Source organism: Verticillium nonalfalfae, assembly GCF_003724135.2.
Source record: "Verticillium nonalfalfae strain VnAa140/NRRL 66861 chromosome Unknown scaffold_47, whole genome shotgun sequence".
NCBI classification, from domain to species: domain Eukaryota; kingdom Fungi; phylum Ascomycota; class Sordariomycetes; order Glomerellales; family Plectosphaerellaceae; genus Verticillium; species Verticillium nonalfalfae.
In genome coordinates, this window is record NW_021167272.1 from 42,317 (window position 1) to 58,203 (window position 15,887).

General features: G+C 57.4%; 5 protein-coding genes across 5 annotated transcripts; 3 read left to right on the plus strand and 2 right to left on the minus strand.

The window, feature by feature from the left end:
- Positions 1 to 3,041: 3,041 nt before the first annotated feature.
- KHA1 (K(+)/H(+) antiporter) lies at positions 3,042 to 5,797 on the plus strand (the record flags this gene model as incomplete). Its single annotated transcript, XM_028640631.1, has 5 exons — positions 3,042 to 3,146; positions 3,215 to 3,631; positions 3,704 to 3,803; positions 3,876 to 4,438; positions 4,490 to 5,797. The coding sequence occupies 5 exons, from the start codon at positions 3,042 to 3,044 to the stop codon at positions 5,795 to 5,797; spliced, it is 2,493 nt and encodes an 830-aa protein (XP_028495137.1).
- A 1,095-nt stretch (positions 5,798 to 6,892) lies between these two features.
- D7B24_006503 (uncharacterized protein) lies at positions 6,893 to 7,966 on the plus strand (the record flags this gene model as incomplete). The annotated part of the gene is made up of 1 exon (XM_028640632.1): positions 6,893 to 7,966. One exon carries the CDS (start codon positions 6,893 to 6,895, stop codon positions 7,964 to 7,966), a length of 1,074 nt encoding a protein of 357 aa, XP_028495138.1.
- Positions 7,967 to 8,504: 538 nt separating this feature from the next.
- Positions 8,505 to 10,005, minus strand: D7B24_006504 (uncharacterized protein; the record flags this gene model as incomplete). Its single annotated transcript, XM_028640633.1, has 2 exons — positions 8,505 to 9,745; positions 9,831 to 10,005. 2 exons carry the CDS (start codon positions 10,003 to 10,005, stop codon positions 8,505 to 8,507), a joined length of 1,416 nt encoding a protein of 471 aa, XP_028495139.1.
- A 1,279-nt stretch (positions 10,006 to 11,284) lies between these two features.
- On the plus strand, positions 11,285 to 12,459 carry D7B24_006505 (uncharacterized protein; the record flags this gene model as incomplete). Its single annotated transcript, XM_028640634.1, has 2 exons — positions 11,285 to 12,214; positions 12,271 to 12,459. 2 exons carry the CDS (start codon positions 11,285 to 11,287, stop codon positions 12,457 to 12,459), a joined length of 1,119 nt encoding a protein of 372 aa, XP_028495140.1.
- A 180-nt stretch (positions 12,460 to 12,639) lies between these two features.
- Positions 12,640 to 14,360, minus strand: D7B24_006506 (uncharacterized protein; the record flags this gene model as incomplete). The annotated part of the gene is made up of 3 exons (XM_028640635.1): positions 12,640 to 13,067; positions 13,121 to 13,325; positions 14,205 to 14,360. 3 exons carry the CDS (start codon positions 14,358 to 14,360, stop codon positions 12,640 to 12,642), a joined length of 789 nt encoding a protein of 262 aa, XP_028495141.1.
- Positions 14,361 to 15,887: the final 1,527 nt, after the last annotated feature.

The window sequence follows — 15,887 nt, forward strand, 5'->3', positions numbered from 1 at the left end:
TACTTCAGCGAGTTGGTCCATAAAGCCCTGACTATGCCATTCGTTGCGCAAGGCTGTCCAGCAAAGCATCAAAAGGACCGTTTTCACGAGATGTATTCTTGTATCAGGCTTTAAAAAAACGCCCATTTCACTGATGCTCTTGTGAGGGTGGTGGTCAGATATTCCTTCATTGCGAAGTCTTACCATTGGCAGTCTTGGTCTTGCACCTAAGGATGCAGACCGAGTGGCTCACCGCACCTGGACATGGCGGTGGTGATTGCCACGTGCCATTTGGGGACATGCATCGAATTCTCGAATTCGAGCTTCCAGCCCATCCAGGATCTGATTGTAGGGAGCCGAGCAAATCGGTGCGCTGAAACGTGAGGCTGAAGCTGGCGGGTCCATCAGGTGTACTTTACGTCAAACGAAAGTATGAGACACACCACCTAGGGCGCGCCTCTCTACCCTCCGTGTCAATTCGTCTCAACAATCAATATTGAGATTGTAGACTGATCTTGTTCGTGTCAGGGATTATGGCCTGGCATCCGAAATTGCTGATCGTGTCGGACCTTGATGGCTCTTTCAGAGTCGGGCGGCAAGGATAATCGCCACGAACCACGGCCACAGACGACCAGGTGAGCATGTTCAGGGGTCGCCCAGCCAAAAAGCCGCCCTGCAGGCAGGATGCAGATCCCCGCGATATGCTGGAGCGAAAGGCAGCTGGACAGCTATCACTGCTCGGCATTGCGACACGAGAGCGAGGCGGCGGGTCAGCGTGATGAGCCGTGAAACAGGCACCACTCTTGCCCCCAAATAAGGATGGACCAACAATAATAACAGACAACGTGCTGGATCCTCGCTCGATCTTGCTTCAGATCAGGAATCTGGGGACTGCCAAGGAAAGACATGAGTGGAGCGAAAGACAACGACGGGGGCGGTCGGGGGCAACGAGACACAGGACGGGGAGGCGGAGCCAGAGAGGGAGATGTCGAGGGAGGCTGAGGCTTGGAGGAGGAAACTGACAGATCACGACATTCGAGTCACGCGGAGAGAGGCCAGGGAGGGGGAGGGGAAGGGTTTGGAGGCCCCCAAGTTGAGCAAGTTGGGGCCCATGCTCCTTCGTGCATGCCTTCATGCTCCACGGCTGGCGCAACATGCGGGGTTTGCGACTTCAATGTTTGATAGGCACCTGTTCCCGACTGGAAAGGAGGGAGGGGGCTCACATGCTCTCTTCGTCTCACCACTCTGACCAGGCCAGTGCAGTGTGTTTGGTCGTTAGGCTTCGTCGACGCCCGCAACACAAATTCCGAGTGTCATCGACATCGGCAAGGGGGAACATCGGATAGTGAGATGATTGAATGCGTGCGTGGGAGGGTGTGAGTGAGCGATGCATCTCTCTCTCGACTCTTGCCGCGGCGGCTGGCATCTTGGGCCATGTGTGTCGTGCAAGATGGCGTCTGCTGTCTCACCGGCCCACCAGCGTCCAGACCAAGCGGACGAGAAAGAAAAGAGTGATGGATGCCGTGGCAGATGAAATGTCGGTCATCGGGGATGGCCGACAGTCATCTGAAGGGGGCGGCGAGTGGCACAAGACCCACGACGCGACCGTGTCAAGGTTGACGTGCAGCGAGACGATGGTGAGGCTCGTGACGGACGAAGGCGTGGGGAGGGCATCTGTAACCTACATGGCTTGGCATTTTGCCCATTTCGTGCCACCCGCGAAAACAGTCCGATGGTGTTTTGGGTCGCCATTTGTCGTTGCGCTGTGTAGGTGTAATGTACCTAGCGTCGTAGGATGTACCTAGCGTTGGAGGATATACCTAGCGTCGTCGGGGAATGGGGCAGCGGCCGACAGTTGTGGAAGAGCAGCGCTGCAGCAGTGCAGCGGTGCAGCGGTTGCACAGAGACCTTGACGTCATTTTACAGGGCTCACCGACACCTGACTTTGGCGACACGAGCTGGGCTGGATTGGCAGCTGCAGGGTTGCGTGGCTCAGAAGCACGTGCAGCACGATGATCAGATTGCTGCATGCCTTCGTAGTGGTAGGCTCGGTTGGGGGGAGGGAGATCAGTATGTAGCTACCTTACCTACCTAGGTACCTGAGGAATGGCACAGCGAGGGAGACAGAACCGCGCTCAGCAGTCCCTAAGAAAGCAAGCAAAAAGGAAAGACAGAGTCGTCCTGTCCTCGAACGTCCCGGGCGGCTGGGCTGGGCTGGGCTAGCCTTCTGGTGCACGCGGCCATACCACATGCCACTGTCTCACCGCCCGAAGGGCATGGCGTGCCCCTCTAGGATCTTGGAGGGCACCGCCTCGCCTGCTCACCTTGTCACCCCAAGGTACCGTCCCAGGCGTCCCAACGGCAAGTTCGTACCACACTGAAGGGTGCCGGCGTTTGGAGTGAGTTTGTTTCGTGGTGCGATAGGCAGGAGGAGCCAGTGAATAAGCATGAACATGAGCAATAGCAACCCAAGATTGGGGGGAGGAGGGGGGGGGCGCTTCGGGATGTGCATGCGCCTCCATGCCTCCACCTTCTCCACCATCGCCCCCCTTCCACCTGCCCGCCAACCCTTGTTCGCCTGGACGCCTTCCCCTCTCACCTGCCAGCCCGCTGTCTTTGCCTGCCTTGCTTGCCTGCCTACTCCTCGGCCCCCCCTACCCTGCAAAAGGAGGGGAGAGCGCGCTGAAAGAGCAACAACCTGGACAAGGTGCCTGCTCACTGCCGCCTGCCCCCGCCTGTTCTGGTGCTCCCCCTCCTTCTTCTGGTGCTACCTGGTCACCTAGGCCAAGGGTCCTTTCCTCGTCTTGGCACGATCTGGCGCCACATGCGCTAGACTCGTAGTCTTGGCTGACTCGAGCTTATTTTGGCTTTGTACTCCATCTTGTCCCAACCGCTGGCTTCCCTTCTTTATCTCTTCCACCGCCCGCTCTTCCCGGTCGTTGTTGGCACGTCGGCCCTCTGTCGTCTTGCATCCTACCGTCTGTCCACCCTCCCGACCCGTCACAGCAAACTCGCATCGCCGAGCCCTCTGCCCAAGGCCGCCGCGGCCACCATCCCCCGTCATGTCGGACGACGGCAACAGAGCGCCTCCCCAGGGCGGCGTCATTGAGGGCGCCAATCCCTCCGAGTACAACCCCAATGATCCCATCGTCATCTTCATCATCCAGGTAGGCGCCCATGCGCGAGTTGCCACCAAAACCCCGGACCAAAACTGACGCGTGCGTGCCCAACCCAGGCCGGCATGATCCTCATCGTCTGCCACGCCCTCCACTGGCCCCTCGCCAAAATCCGCCAGCCTCGCGTCATCGCAGAAGTCATAGGCGGTATCGTCTTGGGCCCTTCCGTCATGGGTCGTATACCAGGCTTCCGCGATGCCATCTTTCCCTCCGAATCCATTCCGAACCTCACACTGATCGCCAACGTCGGTCTCGTGCTGTATCTCTTCATCATCGGCATGGAGACGGACGTCGGTTTCCTGCTGAGCAACTGGCGCATCGCCACCTCCGTCTCCGTTGCTGGTCTCGCCTTTCCCTTCGGCATGGGATGTGCCTTGGCGTGGGGCATCTACAACCAGTTCTCGGACGATCCCGGTATCCTGCACATCGACTTCCCCATTTACATGCTCTTCGTTGGTGTTGCCATTGCCATCACGGTGCGTCTTGCGCCCCGCTCTTTGCCACCCCTTCTGCGCCCCGAGTCCGCAGTGCTGATCATGGTCTCCCAGGCTTTCCCTGTGCTCTGCCGTATCTTGACCGAGCTCAAGCTCCTCGACACGTCCGTTGGTGTCATTACGCTTGCGGCTGGTGTCGCAAACGATGTCGTTGGTGAGTGACAGGTCGCGGCGAATCAACGGTGGGGGAGAGGAACCACACTGACTTTTGTCTCACCGCACGTAGGCTGGATCCTGCTCGCCCTCTGCGTCGCCCTCGCCAACGCCGGCAGTGGTCTCACGGCCGTATGGATTCTGCTGTCTTGCGCCGGCTTCATGCTCTTCCTCATGTACGCTGTCAAGCCAGCCCTCCTGTGGCTCCTACGCAGGACCGGCAATATTGAGGATGGACCCTCGCAGAGCATGATCTCCCTGATTCTGCTCATTGCCCTCGCCTCGGCATTCTTCACGGCTATCATCGGCGTACACGCCATTTTCGGCGGTTTCATGGTCGGCCTGATCTTGCCCCGTGAGAACAGCTTCAACATCAAGGTCACCGAAAAGCTCGAGGATCTGATTGGCGCCATCTTCCTGCCGCTCTACTTCACCCTGTCTGGTCTCAAGACGGACATTGGTCTCCTCGACAGCGGCATCGCCTGGGGCTACGTCGCCGCCGTCACCTTGACGGCCTTCTTCGCCAAGGTCATGAGTGCTACCGTCGCTGCCCGCCTCAACGGCCTCGTGTGGCGCGAGTCGTTCACTATTGGCGCCCTCATGAGCTGCAAGGGCCTTGTCGAGCTCATCGTCTTGGTAAGCACTGCACCCTCTTCGACTGCACGTTACCTTGCTTACATGGCGTAGAACATTGGTCTGCAGGCTAGGATTCTCAGCACCAGGACATTCACCATTTTCGTCGTCATGGCCCTGCTCACGACCTTTGCGACGACGCCCATCGTCTCCTTCCTCTACCCGCCTTCGTATCAGAAGAAGCTTGCGGCGTGGAAGCGTGGCGAGATTGACTGGGACACAGGCGCGCCTCTGGGTTCGGCTGCATCAGGCTCGGACAGCGCCGCGGTCAAGCCTGCGACGACGCGGGTCCGTCGCGTGCTCGTCTATCTTCGCCTGGACAACATGCCTTCCATGCTCAACCTCGTGTCTCTCTTTGGCAAGCCCGCGCCCCTCGGCCAGCAGACGGCAGCTGATGAGAAGACGGCGGCCTCGTCCGAGGCCCATGCCATTCAGCCAGCTGTCAAGGCCCACGGTCTACGTCTCATGGCTCTGACGGATCGTGACTCCTCTGTCATGACTGTCTCGCAGGTCTATGAGTACAGCCGTAATGACTCTGTCGTCAACATTTTCCGCACTGTCGGCCAATTCCTCAAGATTGCCGTCTCCGGTGAGGTGGCCGTCATGCCCGAGACTCGATTCACAGAAGCCCTGCTCGCCAAGTCGTCCGACATTTCGTCCGACCTTCTGCTGGTGCCCTGGAGCGAGACGGGCAGCTTGACCGACTCGCAATTTGCCACGTCGGAGAGCAAGCTGACATCAACTACCTACATCAACTTTGTCAAGTCGATATTCGCGTCGACGCAACACAATATTGCCATTTTCTTCCCTCAAGGCAACAGCACGCAGCCTACAGCCGAGCCAAAGCAGGAGCGCTCCAAGCTTATGCGAGCCTACTCATTCAGCGACCTCCACGACGACATACCCGCCATTCCCGTCACCAACCGGTCTCACCACATTTTCTTCCCCTACCTCGGAGGCCACGATGACGACTTTGCCCTGATGCTTGTTCTTCAACTCTGCGAGAAGCAGGATGCCACCGCCACGATCATTCATGTCTCGGCCGACTCGGCGCATGCCAGCGACGACGACGTGCCGTCGTTCATCTCGACCAATGCGGACAGGTCGGTCGCAGCACGCATCAAGTACGAGGCTGTGACGGCAGCGAACCCTGCCGAGGTGGTGCTCAGCCGCGCGAAGGAGGAGATTCGTGTCGACACCAAGGAAGTGACTTGGCAGAACCTGGTTGTCCTCGGCCGCCGCGCCGAGAAGTACGTCGGCGACGAGGTCAAGGACTGCCTCGGCGCTGCCGCGGCGAACTTGATCGCCAAGAATATCAAGGCTGATCTATTGGTTGTCCAGGCCAAGGCCTCGGGCGTTTGAGTACTATTTTTGTCACGCAGAATGTGACGCGCTGGGAGTTCAAGGGTCAAGACCCTACTTGGAAATTTTGTACGGGATGGCGAATGGATTTGGTTTCTTGTCATTTGCGTCGGATGACACGTGCTGGGGACATCGGTGTCTTTGTGGGCATTGCATTATCGGTAGATATGAAGGGCTATCTTGGATACACGCTGGAGTTACCGCCCGAACAGGGTTGATGACCAATTCATTCTATTACACAAGCCGTTGCAGCCTGCAGCATGGTGACATTGCAGTGCGGCAATGTCAGTGGTGATACACGACGTTTGACCCCTGCCACATTATTCTGGCCTGCTTTGCTTACACGACCAGACTTCTCTCTTGCGCATAGACGGCTACTTGCTGTGACGACTGGCCACCGTCCTGTTCGGGACTTCGGACATTCATTTCCTGTCCGTTCTATACAAGTTGGTGCCACCGATGAAGTATTGCACGGCCGGCACCCGCCATGGGCTGCCTGCGCGCAAGCACGCCACATGCTCTCTCGCCTCCCCGCCTTCTGTGTGCTGTTGACAATATCCAGCCGCTTATCGCGCTGGATCTCGGCCCGATCATAGAGGCTTTTCGGGTCTCCTGATTTAATTACCGGACGAGAGAAGCCGTCGTCTGGCCTTGTTTCTTGGTACGACCTATCGGAGTCACGCCGAACAGATTGGGCAGGTCAAGGTAAGCTAAGCGATTTGGCTGACCTTGCTCGAACCGCCGCCGCACGGGTGGCCCAGCTAGATGATGGAGGGGGTTTGCCCCAGACAAGGCTTGTTTAGCCCGGGGGCCTAGCCGCTCAGTCAAGGACGTTGCCCCAGATGTCAAGGCGAGTACCGTGGTTGACAGAACCAGCCGTGTCAGCTGTGGTTGCATCCGTGTCTGAAAGGAGCAACTCCCGGATCGACATGTACCGCTGCCCTGGATCGCACGACCAGGCGAACTCGATGAACAAGCTTCTCCGGGTGCGCAGATCATAAATAGAGAGCATGGCACGAAGGTTCCAACGATGGTGCAGCAGAAAGAAGGTCTTCTCACCCAGAATCACTTTCCTTCCTCCTCTCCTTCTTCACCATGAAGCTTCTCACGCTCCTTGCCCTCGCGGCCACGGCCACGAGCCACGCCATCTTCCAAAAGGTCTCCGTCAACGGTGTTGACCAGGGCCAGCTCAAGGGCGTGCGCGCCCCCTCGAGCAACAACCCGGTCCAGAACGTCAACGACGCCGACTTTGCCTGCAACAAGAACATCCAGTACAAGGACAACAACATCCTCACCGTGCCCGCCGGCGCCCGCGTCGGCGCCTGGTGGGGCCACGTCATCGGCGGACCCCAGGGCTCCAACGATCCCGACCACCCCATCGCCGCCTCCCACAAGGGCCCCATCATGGTCTACCTCGCCAAGGTCGCCAACGCGGCCTCGGCCTCGTCGACGGGCCTGCAGTGGTTCAAGGTCGCCGAGAACGGCCTCAGCGGCGGCAAGTGGGCTGTCGACACGATGATCTCCAACGGTGGCTGGTACTACTTTGACCTGCCGACCTGTGTTGCGCCGGGCGACTACCTCATGCGTGTTGAGCTGCTGGCCCTGCACGGCGCAAGCGTTCGCGGCGAGGCCCAGTTCTACTTTGAGTGTGCCCAGTATGTTCCCCTGTCTTCCTCCCCTGCCTGTCCATTTTTTCACCGTCACGTCTACCGCCTGCCAACGTCACCACATGAGTCTGTCACAGCATCAGCTAACAAGCCCAGGATCCGCGTCACCGGCTCGGGCAGCAACACGGGTTCCAACTTTGTCTCCTTCCCCGGCGCCTACTCGGCCACGGACCCCGGTGTCCTCGTCTCCATCTACGGCAACACTGGCCAGCCCGACAACGGCGGCCGCACCTACGCCATCCCCGGCCCCAGGCCCATCACCTGCTCCGGCAGTCCGCCGCCCAGCAGCCCGCCGCCCAGCAGCCCGCCCCCCTCGACACCTCCCCCCTCGACGCCTCCCCCTTCGACCCCGCCCCCAAGCTCGCCTCCTCCTTCGTCCGGCGGCGGCGGCTCGGCCCAGCTCTGGGGACAGTGCGGCGGTATCGGCTGGACGGGACCTACGACGTGCGCGTCGGGCACGTGCAAGGTTTCGAGCGAGTACTACAGCCAGTGCCTGCCCTGAGGGCCGTTGCGAGACGTTGAGAAGGCACTCAAGCCTGTGCCTGTCACGAGGGGCGGGTGAAGCGCTCGGGGCATAACAAAGGACCCCCGGCGAGTGAAGCCTGGCAATGCTGTTCTAGTGTACATATCTTCAAGGGACGTATATAGCCGAGGACCCAGTCCCTCCTTGCCAATCCACACATACATTGTACCGATGAGGGGCCCTGCTTTGGATCCTGTTTGCGAGCACTCGGATGTCAGTCCTCTTTGACATGTACACAGCAATTCCCCTTGGCTCGTTTTGACCCCTGACCCTTGCAAGGCGTTGTCGCGGAAGCTTGGTACCCAATCACGGACGCGGCTTGAATAACCTCGATATTGATCGGAGGGAGCGGCGATTGCCGACGGAGGACTGGCCCCGGTCTCGTTGGGGATGTGATGCGGAGGAACTCTATTTGGCAGCACAGCGTTTTTGGTTTCTGAACGTGGAGCGAACCATGTTGTTTGATTAATCTGGGGATGTATACTATATCATGAAACCGCAGGAAGCTGGGGGGGCTTCATCTGAAGGCTCCTTTGCTGATTTCCTCGCTGACCTCCTTGAGTCGATGAGCGGCCCATTCGAAGTCTTCCATGTCGAGGTAGACCTGCGCGCTGAGGCGCGCATACCACCTGCCCGTGTGCACAGAAATGGGAATGAACGTCTTCTTCTCGTCGACGAGCCATTTCTGCGCCCACGCGAGTGCCTGCGCCGTTTCGGCCGCTGACACGACGGCGCCGTCCCCTTCGCCGTCAGCCGTCCTCACGGGCAACCAGACATTGACGAGGCCGCACTTCGTCAGCGTGCCAGCTTCATTCTCGATAATGTCCGTCCCGAGAATCTCGGCTGCCCGTCTGCCGCCCTCCCTGGCCAGCTGCCAAAGGTACGCGACGATGCGCTCCTCCCCGCCGAGGACCTTGTCCCGCCACGCGAGCGCATCCTTGATCATGAGAAACGAGGTGTTGTCGACGGTGCCGACGAACTGGAAGTTCTCCTCAAACGCCGACTTGCCCACCTCGCGCGGCGGCAGCGGGTTCATCCTCGCCGACGGCCGCGGCGACACGTACCCGTGGCTCGTCGGCAGCGTCGAGGGCAGCAGGTGCTGGTTGCGCAGCGGCACGTGGAGAAAGGCGCAGCCGCGCGGCACGTGCAGCCACTTGTGGCAGTTGGAGAGGACAAAGTCGGCGTCGAGGGCGGCGAGGTCGAGGGGCATCATGCCGACGCCCTGGGCGCCGTCGACGAGGCTCAGGACGCCGAGGTCGCGGCACGCGCGCGTCACGGCCTCGTAGGGGAAGCGCACGCCCGGCATGGACGAGACCGTGTCGAAGAGGGCGAGGCGCGGCGTGCGGCCGGCGGCGCGCGCCGCGGCCACGGTGGCGCGGAAGCGCTGCACGATGGCGGCGTCCGTGTCGGCCGGGTAGCGCAGCTCGATGACGCGCTGCGCGACGAGCGGCTTCGTGTCGGTGATGCAGTCGATGGTCTTGCCGCAGCCGCCGTAGACGGTCGAGAAGGAGATGATCTCGTCGCGGCCCGACGGGTCCCAGACGAGGTTGTGCAGCACCACGTTGACGGCCGTCGTGGCGTTGGCCACGAGCACGATCGTCTCGACCGGCGCGTGGAGGTGCGCGGCGAGGGCGGCGCGCGCCGCGTCGAGGTGCGCCGGGTACTCGTAGCGGGTGTAGAGATCCGGCACGGCCTCGGCGCGGAGCTGCAGCGCAAACTGCTTCTCCTTGATGACGCGCGGTGTTGAGCCGAAGGACCCTGGGCGTTTGTTAGAACGAGCCTCTTGGCCCGGCAAGGGGCCGGGCGAGGGGCAAGGGGCCGGGCGAGGGGCCAGGCGACTTACCATTGTTCATGTTCCTCCATTCAGGATCGAAGCAGAACTCGTCCCTGAGGCCTTTGCCGAAGTCTCGGGGGCCGTCGAGTTTCATTTTGCTGAGAGACGAGATTGGGACGCCTTCCCCCTGCGACTGTGAGCCAGGAGGCGCAGGGTTCGCCGTGGACGACTCGTTGAAGACCATTTTTGAAGTCGTGTTCATGCAAATGCGGATCTGGGTCTTCTCACAAAGGTGATCTCGAATGGATTGGAAGCCATCGACCTAGTCAGAGGCCCCGATGAAATGGCATTATATTTAAGCATTTGTCCGCGCCGGCTCCAAGCCAGCCGACGTCGGACCAAAAGCGATGGGAGATACGGTGACTCGCACCATGCTCTGTGACTCCAACGTGAATGAGGGGCAGACATGTCTTCAAAGGGCGCGCGCCGATGCGACCGACGGCACTTGGGCCTGATCCGATGGTACCCGCTCATGATGGTTCCGTTCTATCAGCCTATTGCTGGAGCCAAGGTCATACCAGGCGACCAAGACATAGCTCACAAGAGAGTCACAGTTCCTTTCGAGCCGTCAATTGGTCTGGACGCTCGTTCTGGTTTGGATATCCTGGTTTGTTGTGCTGGCAGGCCGTCAGTCCCTGTCGACTGTCGCTGACTCCTAGCCTTGGCCCCATTGACCTCAGCAGCTCAAGGAAATGGTGACTCTCAGTAGGGTACTGACAGATGCAAAATCCCCAAAGTGAAGCGATGAATAGGTTTCAAATTCATATGCCTGCAACCACTGCAGATGGACTCAAGTTGAGCCCCAGATCATGACGACCCAGCTTGTCTGACGACTGCTGTGAGCCGAAAAGTCCAGACTTCCATGGACCCCTCACAGGTGGTGTACAACATTGTACCCCAACAATTCACAGCCAGTGAAGCCATGGTGGTGCTTATCCTCCCACATGGGTATCTGAAATGCCAATGGAGGCTCCCACCATCAAAATAAGCTGGCATGAGCCTCAGTCCAGGATTCAGACAACCATCCGCTGTCGCCCTCCTGTTGCTGACATGAATGACATGAACACCAGGAGCTGAGCAACCCTTCCACACTGTGGCTGGCCTTCACAGCAAACCACAAAACACCATCCTGCACATGAGAGCGACCGTGGGATGCCGCTAACCGAGGAGGGGACCCAGGTTGTACCGGCTTACACCTTTCTCGCACATCATGGTCCAATGCTGTGCTGTCTTCTTTGGATTCATTGAAAGATCGCCACGGAGCTCTCCTCGCGCTGACAAACAATGGCATGCCCAGCACGTTTGTCAGGGTCCAGGCGCATGAGCGTCTACTGGAGTATTCGGGTATATATATGATCTATATACATTTCATTCTGCCACTTCTAGATCGACGCTCAACAGACACTCTTTCCAGTGATAACTTCTCTCTCAACTACATTCATCCTACATAGCTTGACGTCACAATGACCCTTCCAGCAACACACCCTGCCGTCGCCGTTCAGGCCCCCCGCCAGCCGCTGACCCTGCTTGACGTCCCGACCCGCGAGCCTCAAGCGGGTGAAGTTGTCGTCAAGGTCGATTGGGCTTCCATCGCGCCCTACCATATTCATCAGGCCGACGGCGGTCTCGTCATAGACAGCTATCCGTACATCCTCGGTGACACTTTTGCCGGCACCGTCGCCGCCGTCGGCCCCGGCCCGCATACGGGGCCCGAACTCAGCCTGGGTAACCCAGTCGTCGGCTACTCATTCCGCAATGTCGACGGCGGCAAAGAAGCCGCGCTACAAACCTATGTGACCGTGCCGTCGTTTCTTGTCGGCCGTGTGCCGAAGAACCTCAAGCCCGAGGAGGCTGTCACGGCGCAGGACCACGTCATCACCGTCTTCCACACTGTCGTACACGACCTCGGACTACCGCTGCCGTGGCCCCGCCCCGCCGACTGGACACCGCCCGAGGCCGAGAAGCCCATTCTGCTCTGGGGCGGCGCGGGAAGTGTGGGCATGTACGCCATTGAGATTCTGCGACACTGGGGCTACACGAATCTCATCGCCGTCGCGAGCAGGAAGAACCACGCGTACCTGCGGGAGCTTGGCGCGAAGACGACTTTCGACTACCGCGACGCTGACGTCGTCGAGCAAATCCGCGCCCATCTCGGAGGGCAGCCGGTCCCGTACGCCATTGACTGCATCGGGCACCTGACGGGGACGCTGCAGCCGATCACCAAGCTTGCTGGCGGCGGGTCCAAGGTTGCTGTTATGCTGCCTGTCATCATCAAAGATGCGAGCGAGACGGAGGCGCCAGAGTATCAGATGACCAGCCCGGCGGAGCTTTCCGTCGGGAAGTGGGAGGAGGGTGTTGAGGTCTCGGGCGTGAGGACGCATTTCTACCTTGAGGTGAGTGGGTTTAGTTTTATTTGTCGTGATGCGATAATCCGCTAACGTTGACACAGAATGAGGAATTCAAGGAGAAGATGCAATCGGAGATTGTGCCAACACTCCTGGAACAGGGCGTCATACGGCCAAACCCGCACCGCGTGGTGGAGGGACAGAACCTTCTTGAACGGGTTGAGAACGGGCTCAAGCTGTTGAGGAACAAGGAGGTCAGCGGGGAGAAGCTGGTTCTTAGGGTTTCAGAGTAATTCCAATGCCTCATATGAGAAGGTGTTGTTGGTGTAAAGCAATGATTCTCAGCTGATGCCATTGTCGTCCCCATCGGCAAGCATATACGTCGACTACAAAAGTCGGTTTCTCAATCCACCAGACGCCACAAGTTGCACACTCTGTCGTCTTGAGCCCTATGTCCGCCTCAAACCTTTACTTTACCCCACTGAATCCAAGCGGTAGCCATGCTTGCCAGGAATCCCTTCCAGCAAAGCATTGAGCTCCCCAGGATGTTGCCAGGCAAATATACCCATGGTCAAAAACATTAACGCGCCATCAAAAAGGTAAAGAAAGACCTCCCTCGAGATGAAAAAGCCGGCGTTGCCCTGGATGTACTCGATTAGGCGGAAGAGCGAGCGAACCATGATGAGCCCAGACGCGACATAGAGGACTGTCAGATACCTCTGCCACGGGATGTTCGAGGCCGAAACCCTCGCAGCGACGCTACGCGCGAATCGTCTGTGGAACAGGGCCGCCGTAACGGCGAAGAGAGTGAAGAAGATGATCTGCACAATGAGACCCAGTATGACGATTCGTTCGCCGTTGTGCATGGCATCGAGAGTACCACCGGCCATCATGCCGCCGCCTGTTTTCGCAGTTTAAAAGAATGTTTTGAGCGTGGGCCACGCAGCTGCTTACCTCCGCTTTGCATCAGAAACGACAAGACGTCTCCGAGGACGAATAGCTTGGTCAGCCAGACGCGTCGGATCGGGGAGCAGTGCTCGCCGTCAACGACGAGAATGACGCGACTGAGAATCATGTAGATGCTTGCAGCGAATAGAGAGGGCGAGATGAGGAGAAATATCGTCTGCGTGACGTACGGAGGGGTTGTCCAGTCGGGGCTCTGTGTGGCAGAAACGGCTCTCTAATAAATTGTGTGGGTGAGCACGATGTTCTGTAGATCGAGAAGGCCAACGTACACCGGCATAACCAATTACTTGCACTAAATCTAAAGTTAATATGCTTCTCTTCCGAGACGTTCAATGAGCCATCACTTACTGTATCCTCCGATCACAAAGCATACAAAAAACCATGTCTTTGTGGTAACTAGCTTGTAGGTGTGGAATCCTGTGATGCCGAGGAAAATCAACGTGAAGATAATAGCTGCCGCCAACGAGGGATCGTATCTGTAAAGTACGAATTCAATTTTTTCGTCTTTTCCATCCCCTGAGGCTGCCATTGCGATCAAGGAGTGCCCGAAAACTGGCCTGTGTAGAATGGAAAGTTAGAAGGAGGGTGTATAAGTGCACTTAATAATAATGAAGGACGAAGAACAGAAAGAGAATGAAGAATATCCTGAGATCGAATGAGAGAGAAAGAGAAGAGAAATTCCAACCTCGTCTCTCGAGCGGCTTGTTACTCATATCACAGGCTTGAGAGCGGCTCCAATACTTCCCTATTCAGGGGGCCGGGGTTTCGGCACCTGTCAGCCTCGCCCTCCCTGCGATGGAAGACTTGCAATTCAGGAGCGTGCCATTATCGATCGAAAGTAAGTTCATGATTGGACGAATGTCGGGGAATGGTCGATACGTTCCTGAACTCAGCCCCTCCCGAGATCCGCAGTTGCCGAACCCTCGGTTTTCGTGTTCTTCGCGAATCCGAGGATTCGGGTGACCATCAAGAACCCCGTGCACTGTCCGCCATTGGAACCTAATTTACGGGCCATATCTGTAACATCTGTTTAGGCGAACCGTATTCGTGATTGCGGCTCCCACATATGTACAGTGTCCCACATTGCGCCCTTGAAGCAGGGCCAGCGGTTACCGTAGTGTTGGATAGTGCGAAGGCGACTTCTCGTCTCATCGTTCTCGCCGCTGTTATCGTAATCACCGGAGCCACAGGTTTTAACATCCGTCATAAGAGATGACGTCGAGGCCATTTTGACAGATATAGATGATGGGTTTGTTACGGCAAATCATCGCGTCATCACGTCGCGGACGTGATTTCTGCCTGCAAAACACCAAAGGACACTCGCAAACCGCGAATACGCGCGTTTCGGTCGCCCTGGATGCTTGTCGGTCGAGACTTCAGCGTGAACAACGTTCAAATCACCATGAAATTGATAAAGATGGCCAATTTACTTACATACAGTCCCTCGGGTCCTAGGAGCGGAATGAGCGGCCAGGCACATCAATTACATCGGCGATGCATCGGACGCGAAACAACCTTATTCTGAACGTGGCAGACCGTAGTCACAGACCACGATACATCGCCACAAGCTGTGAGCTTTTCTCTCCTTGGACCCTGGTGGGAGATGAGTAAAGCTTAAACCCACTAATTTCGACGCTTCTTTTTCTAGATTATTCAAATCTCAGACAGGCAACAATGATCAACGATAGTGGCGACAAGTCTTCGGCCGCTTCAGGAAACCACAGGCAGCTCTGCTCCTCCGCGCTTACGAGACAGACTCGTCTTGTCAGGAACATAATGTCTGGATGCACGTTAGCTCATGTTGTGGCAATCGCGCCTTGGGCAATTCGTAGGGGTTAACTTTTGCGTCTTTGAACAAAGACGTTTTGGGTATTCTATGTCGGGGGGTGGGATTTGGGTATCTTCGGGACAGGAAGCATCGAGGTTTTGAGCCCAGGCGCCAGCAGCCTTGGGTTCTGCCATTCTTTATCGATCCATTCTAGTTGACCGATGTGTCTAGGGGGTCTAAGACCTAGAAATTAAAATCCAACAATTCACACGAGTATATCAGTGACCAGTCGCTGCCCATTTCGCGTTGCAGTTTCGGCGAAGGGTAGTGGAGGCAAGCATGGCCCCCAATACAGCCTTCGTCACACAGATTAGTCCCAACAGACCAATTCCAGATTTATTTATCACATTCAACTATATAATGACACAAAAGATAGTTTTCATGTTATAAGCAAGGCTTGGAAGCCGTGGCATTCTAAAGTTGCCGGTTTCTGCCGACAAACATCAGTGTGCCTTCAGTGTGCCTTCGAAGATAGGCTACTATGTTCGCGGGCTCCTGACCCGGTCCTTGAGGGCAAGGCTTGTTTATGGCGCGCTTGTGCAGCAAGTCGAATCAGGTGATAACGGTGATGAGGACACAAAAACGACCAGTACAGCGGCATAAGCTGCTGTTGATGCGAAAATCTCCGCCCTTCTTGCGTTGGTCATCACTCTTACACTCGCCGAGAAAAGGACAGTAAATATTGCGATCACTCCCAATTGTACATCTTGTTGTTTGATGAGACGAAGAGCGACAATCGCTCCAAGCAACAGCAGCGCCGCAATCAATGTGCTGAATACTCCTGCTGCCCAGGTGATATGGCTTTCCACTATGTGCTCCGTTTCATCTGTCAGGCGTGTTGTCTCTCTCATGTCAGTGAACAGTTGTTAAGGCGGGTTCTGGTAAAAACTAACTTTAAATATCCAATGGTCTTGAAGAAAACGTGAT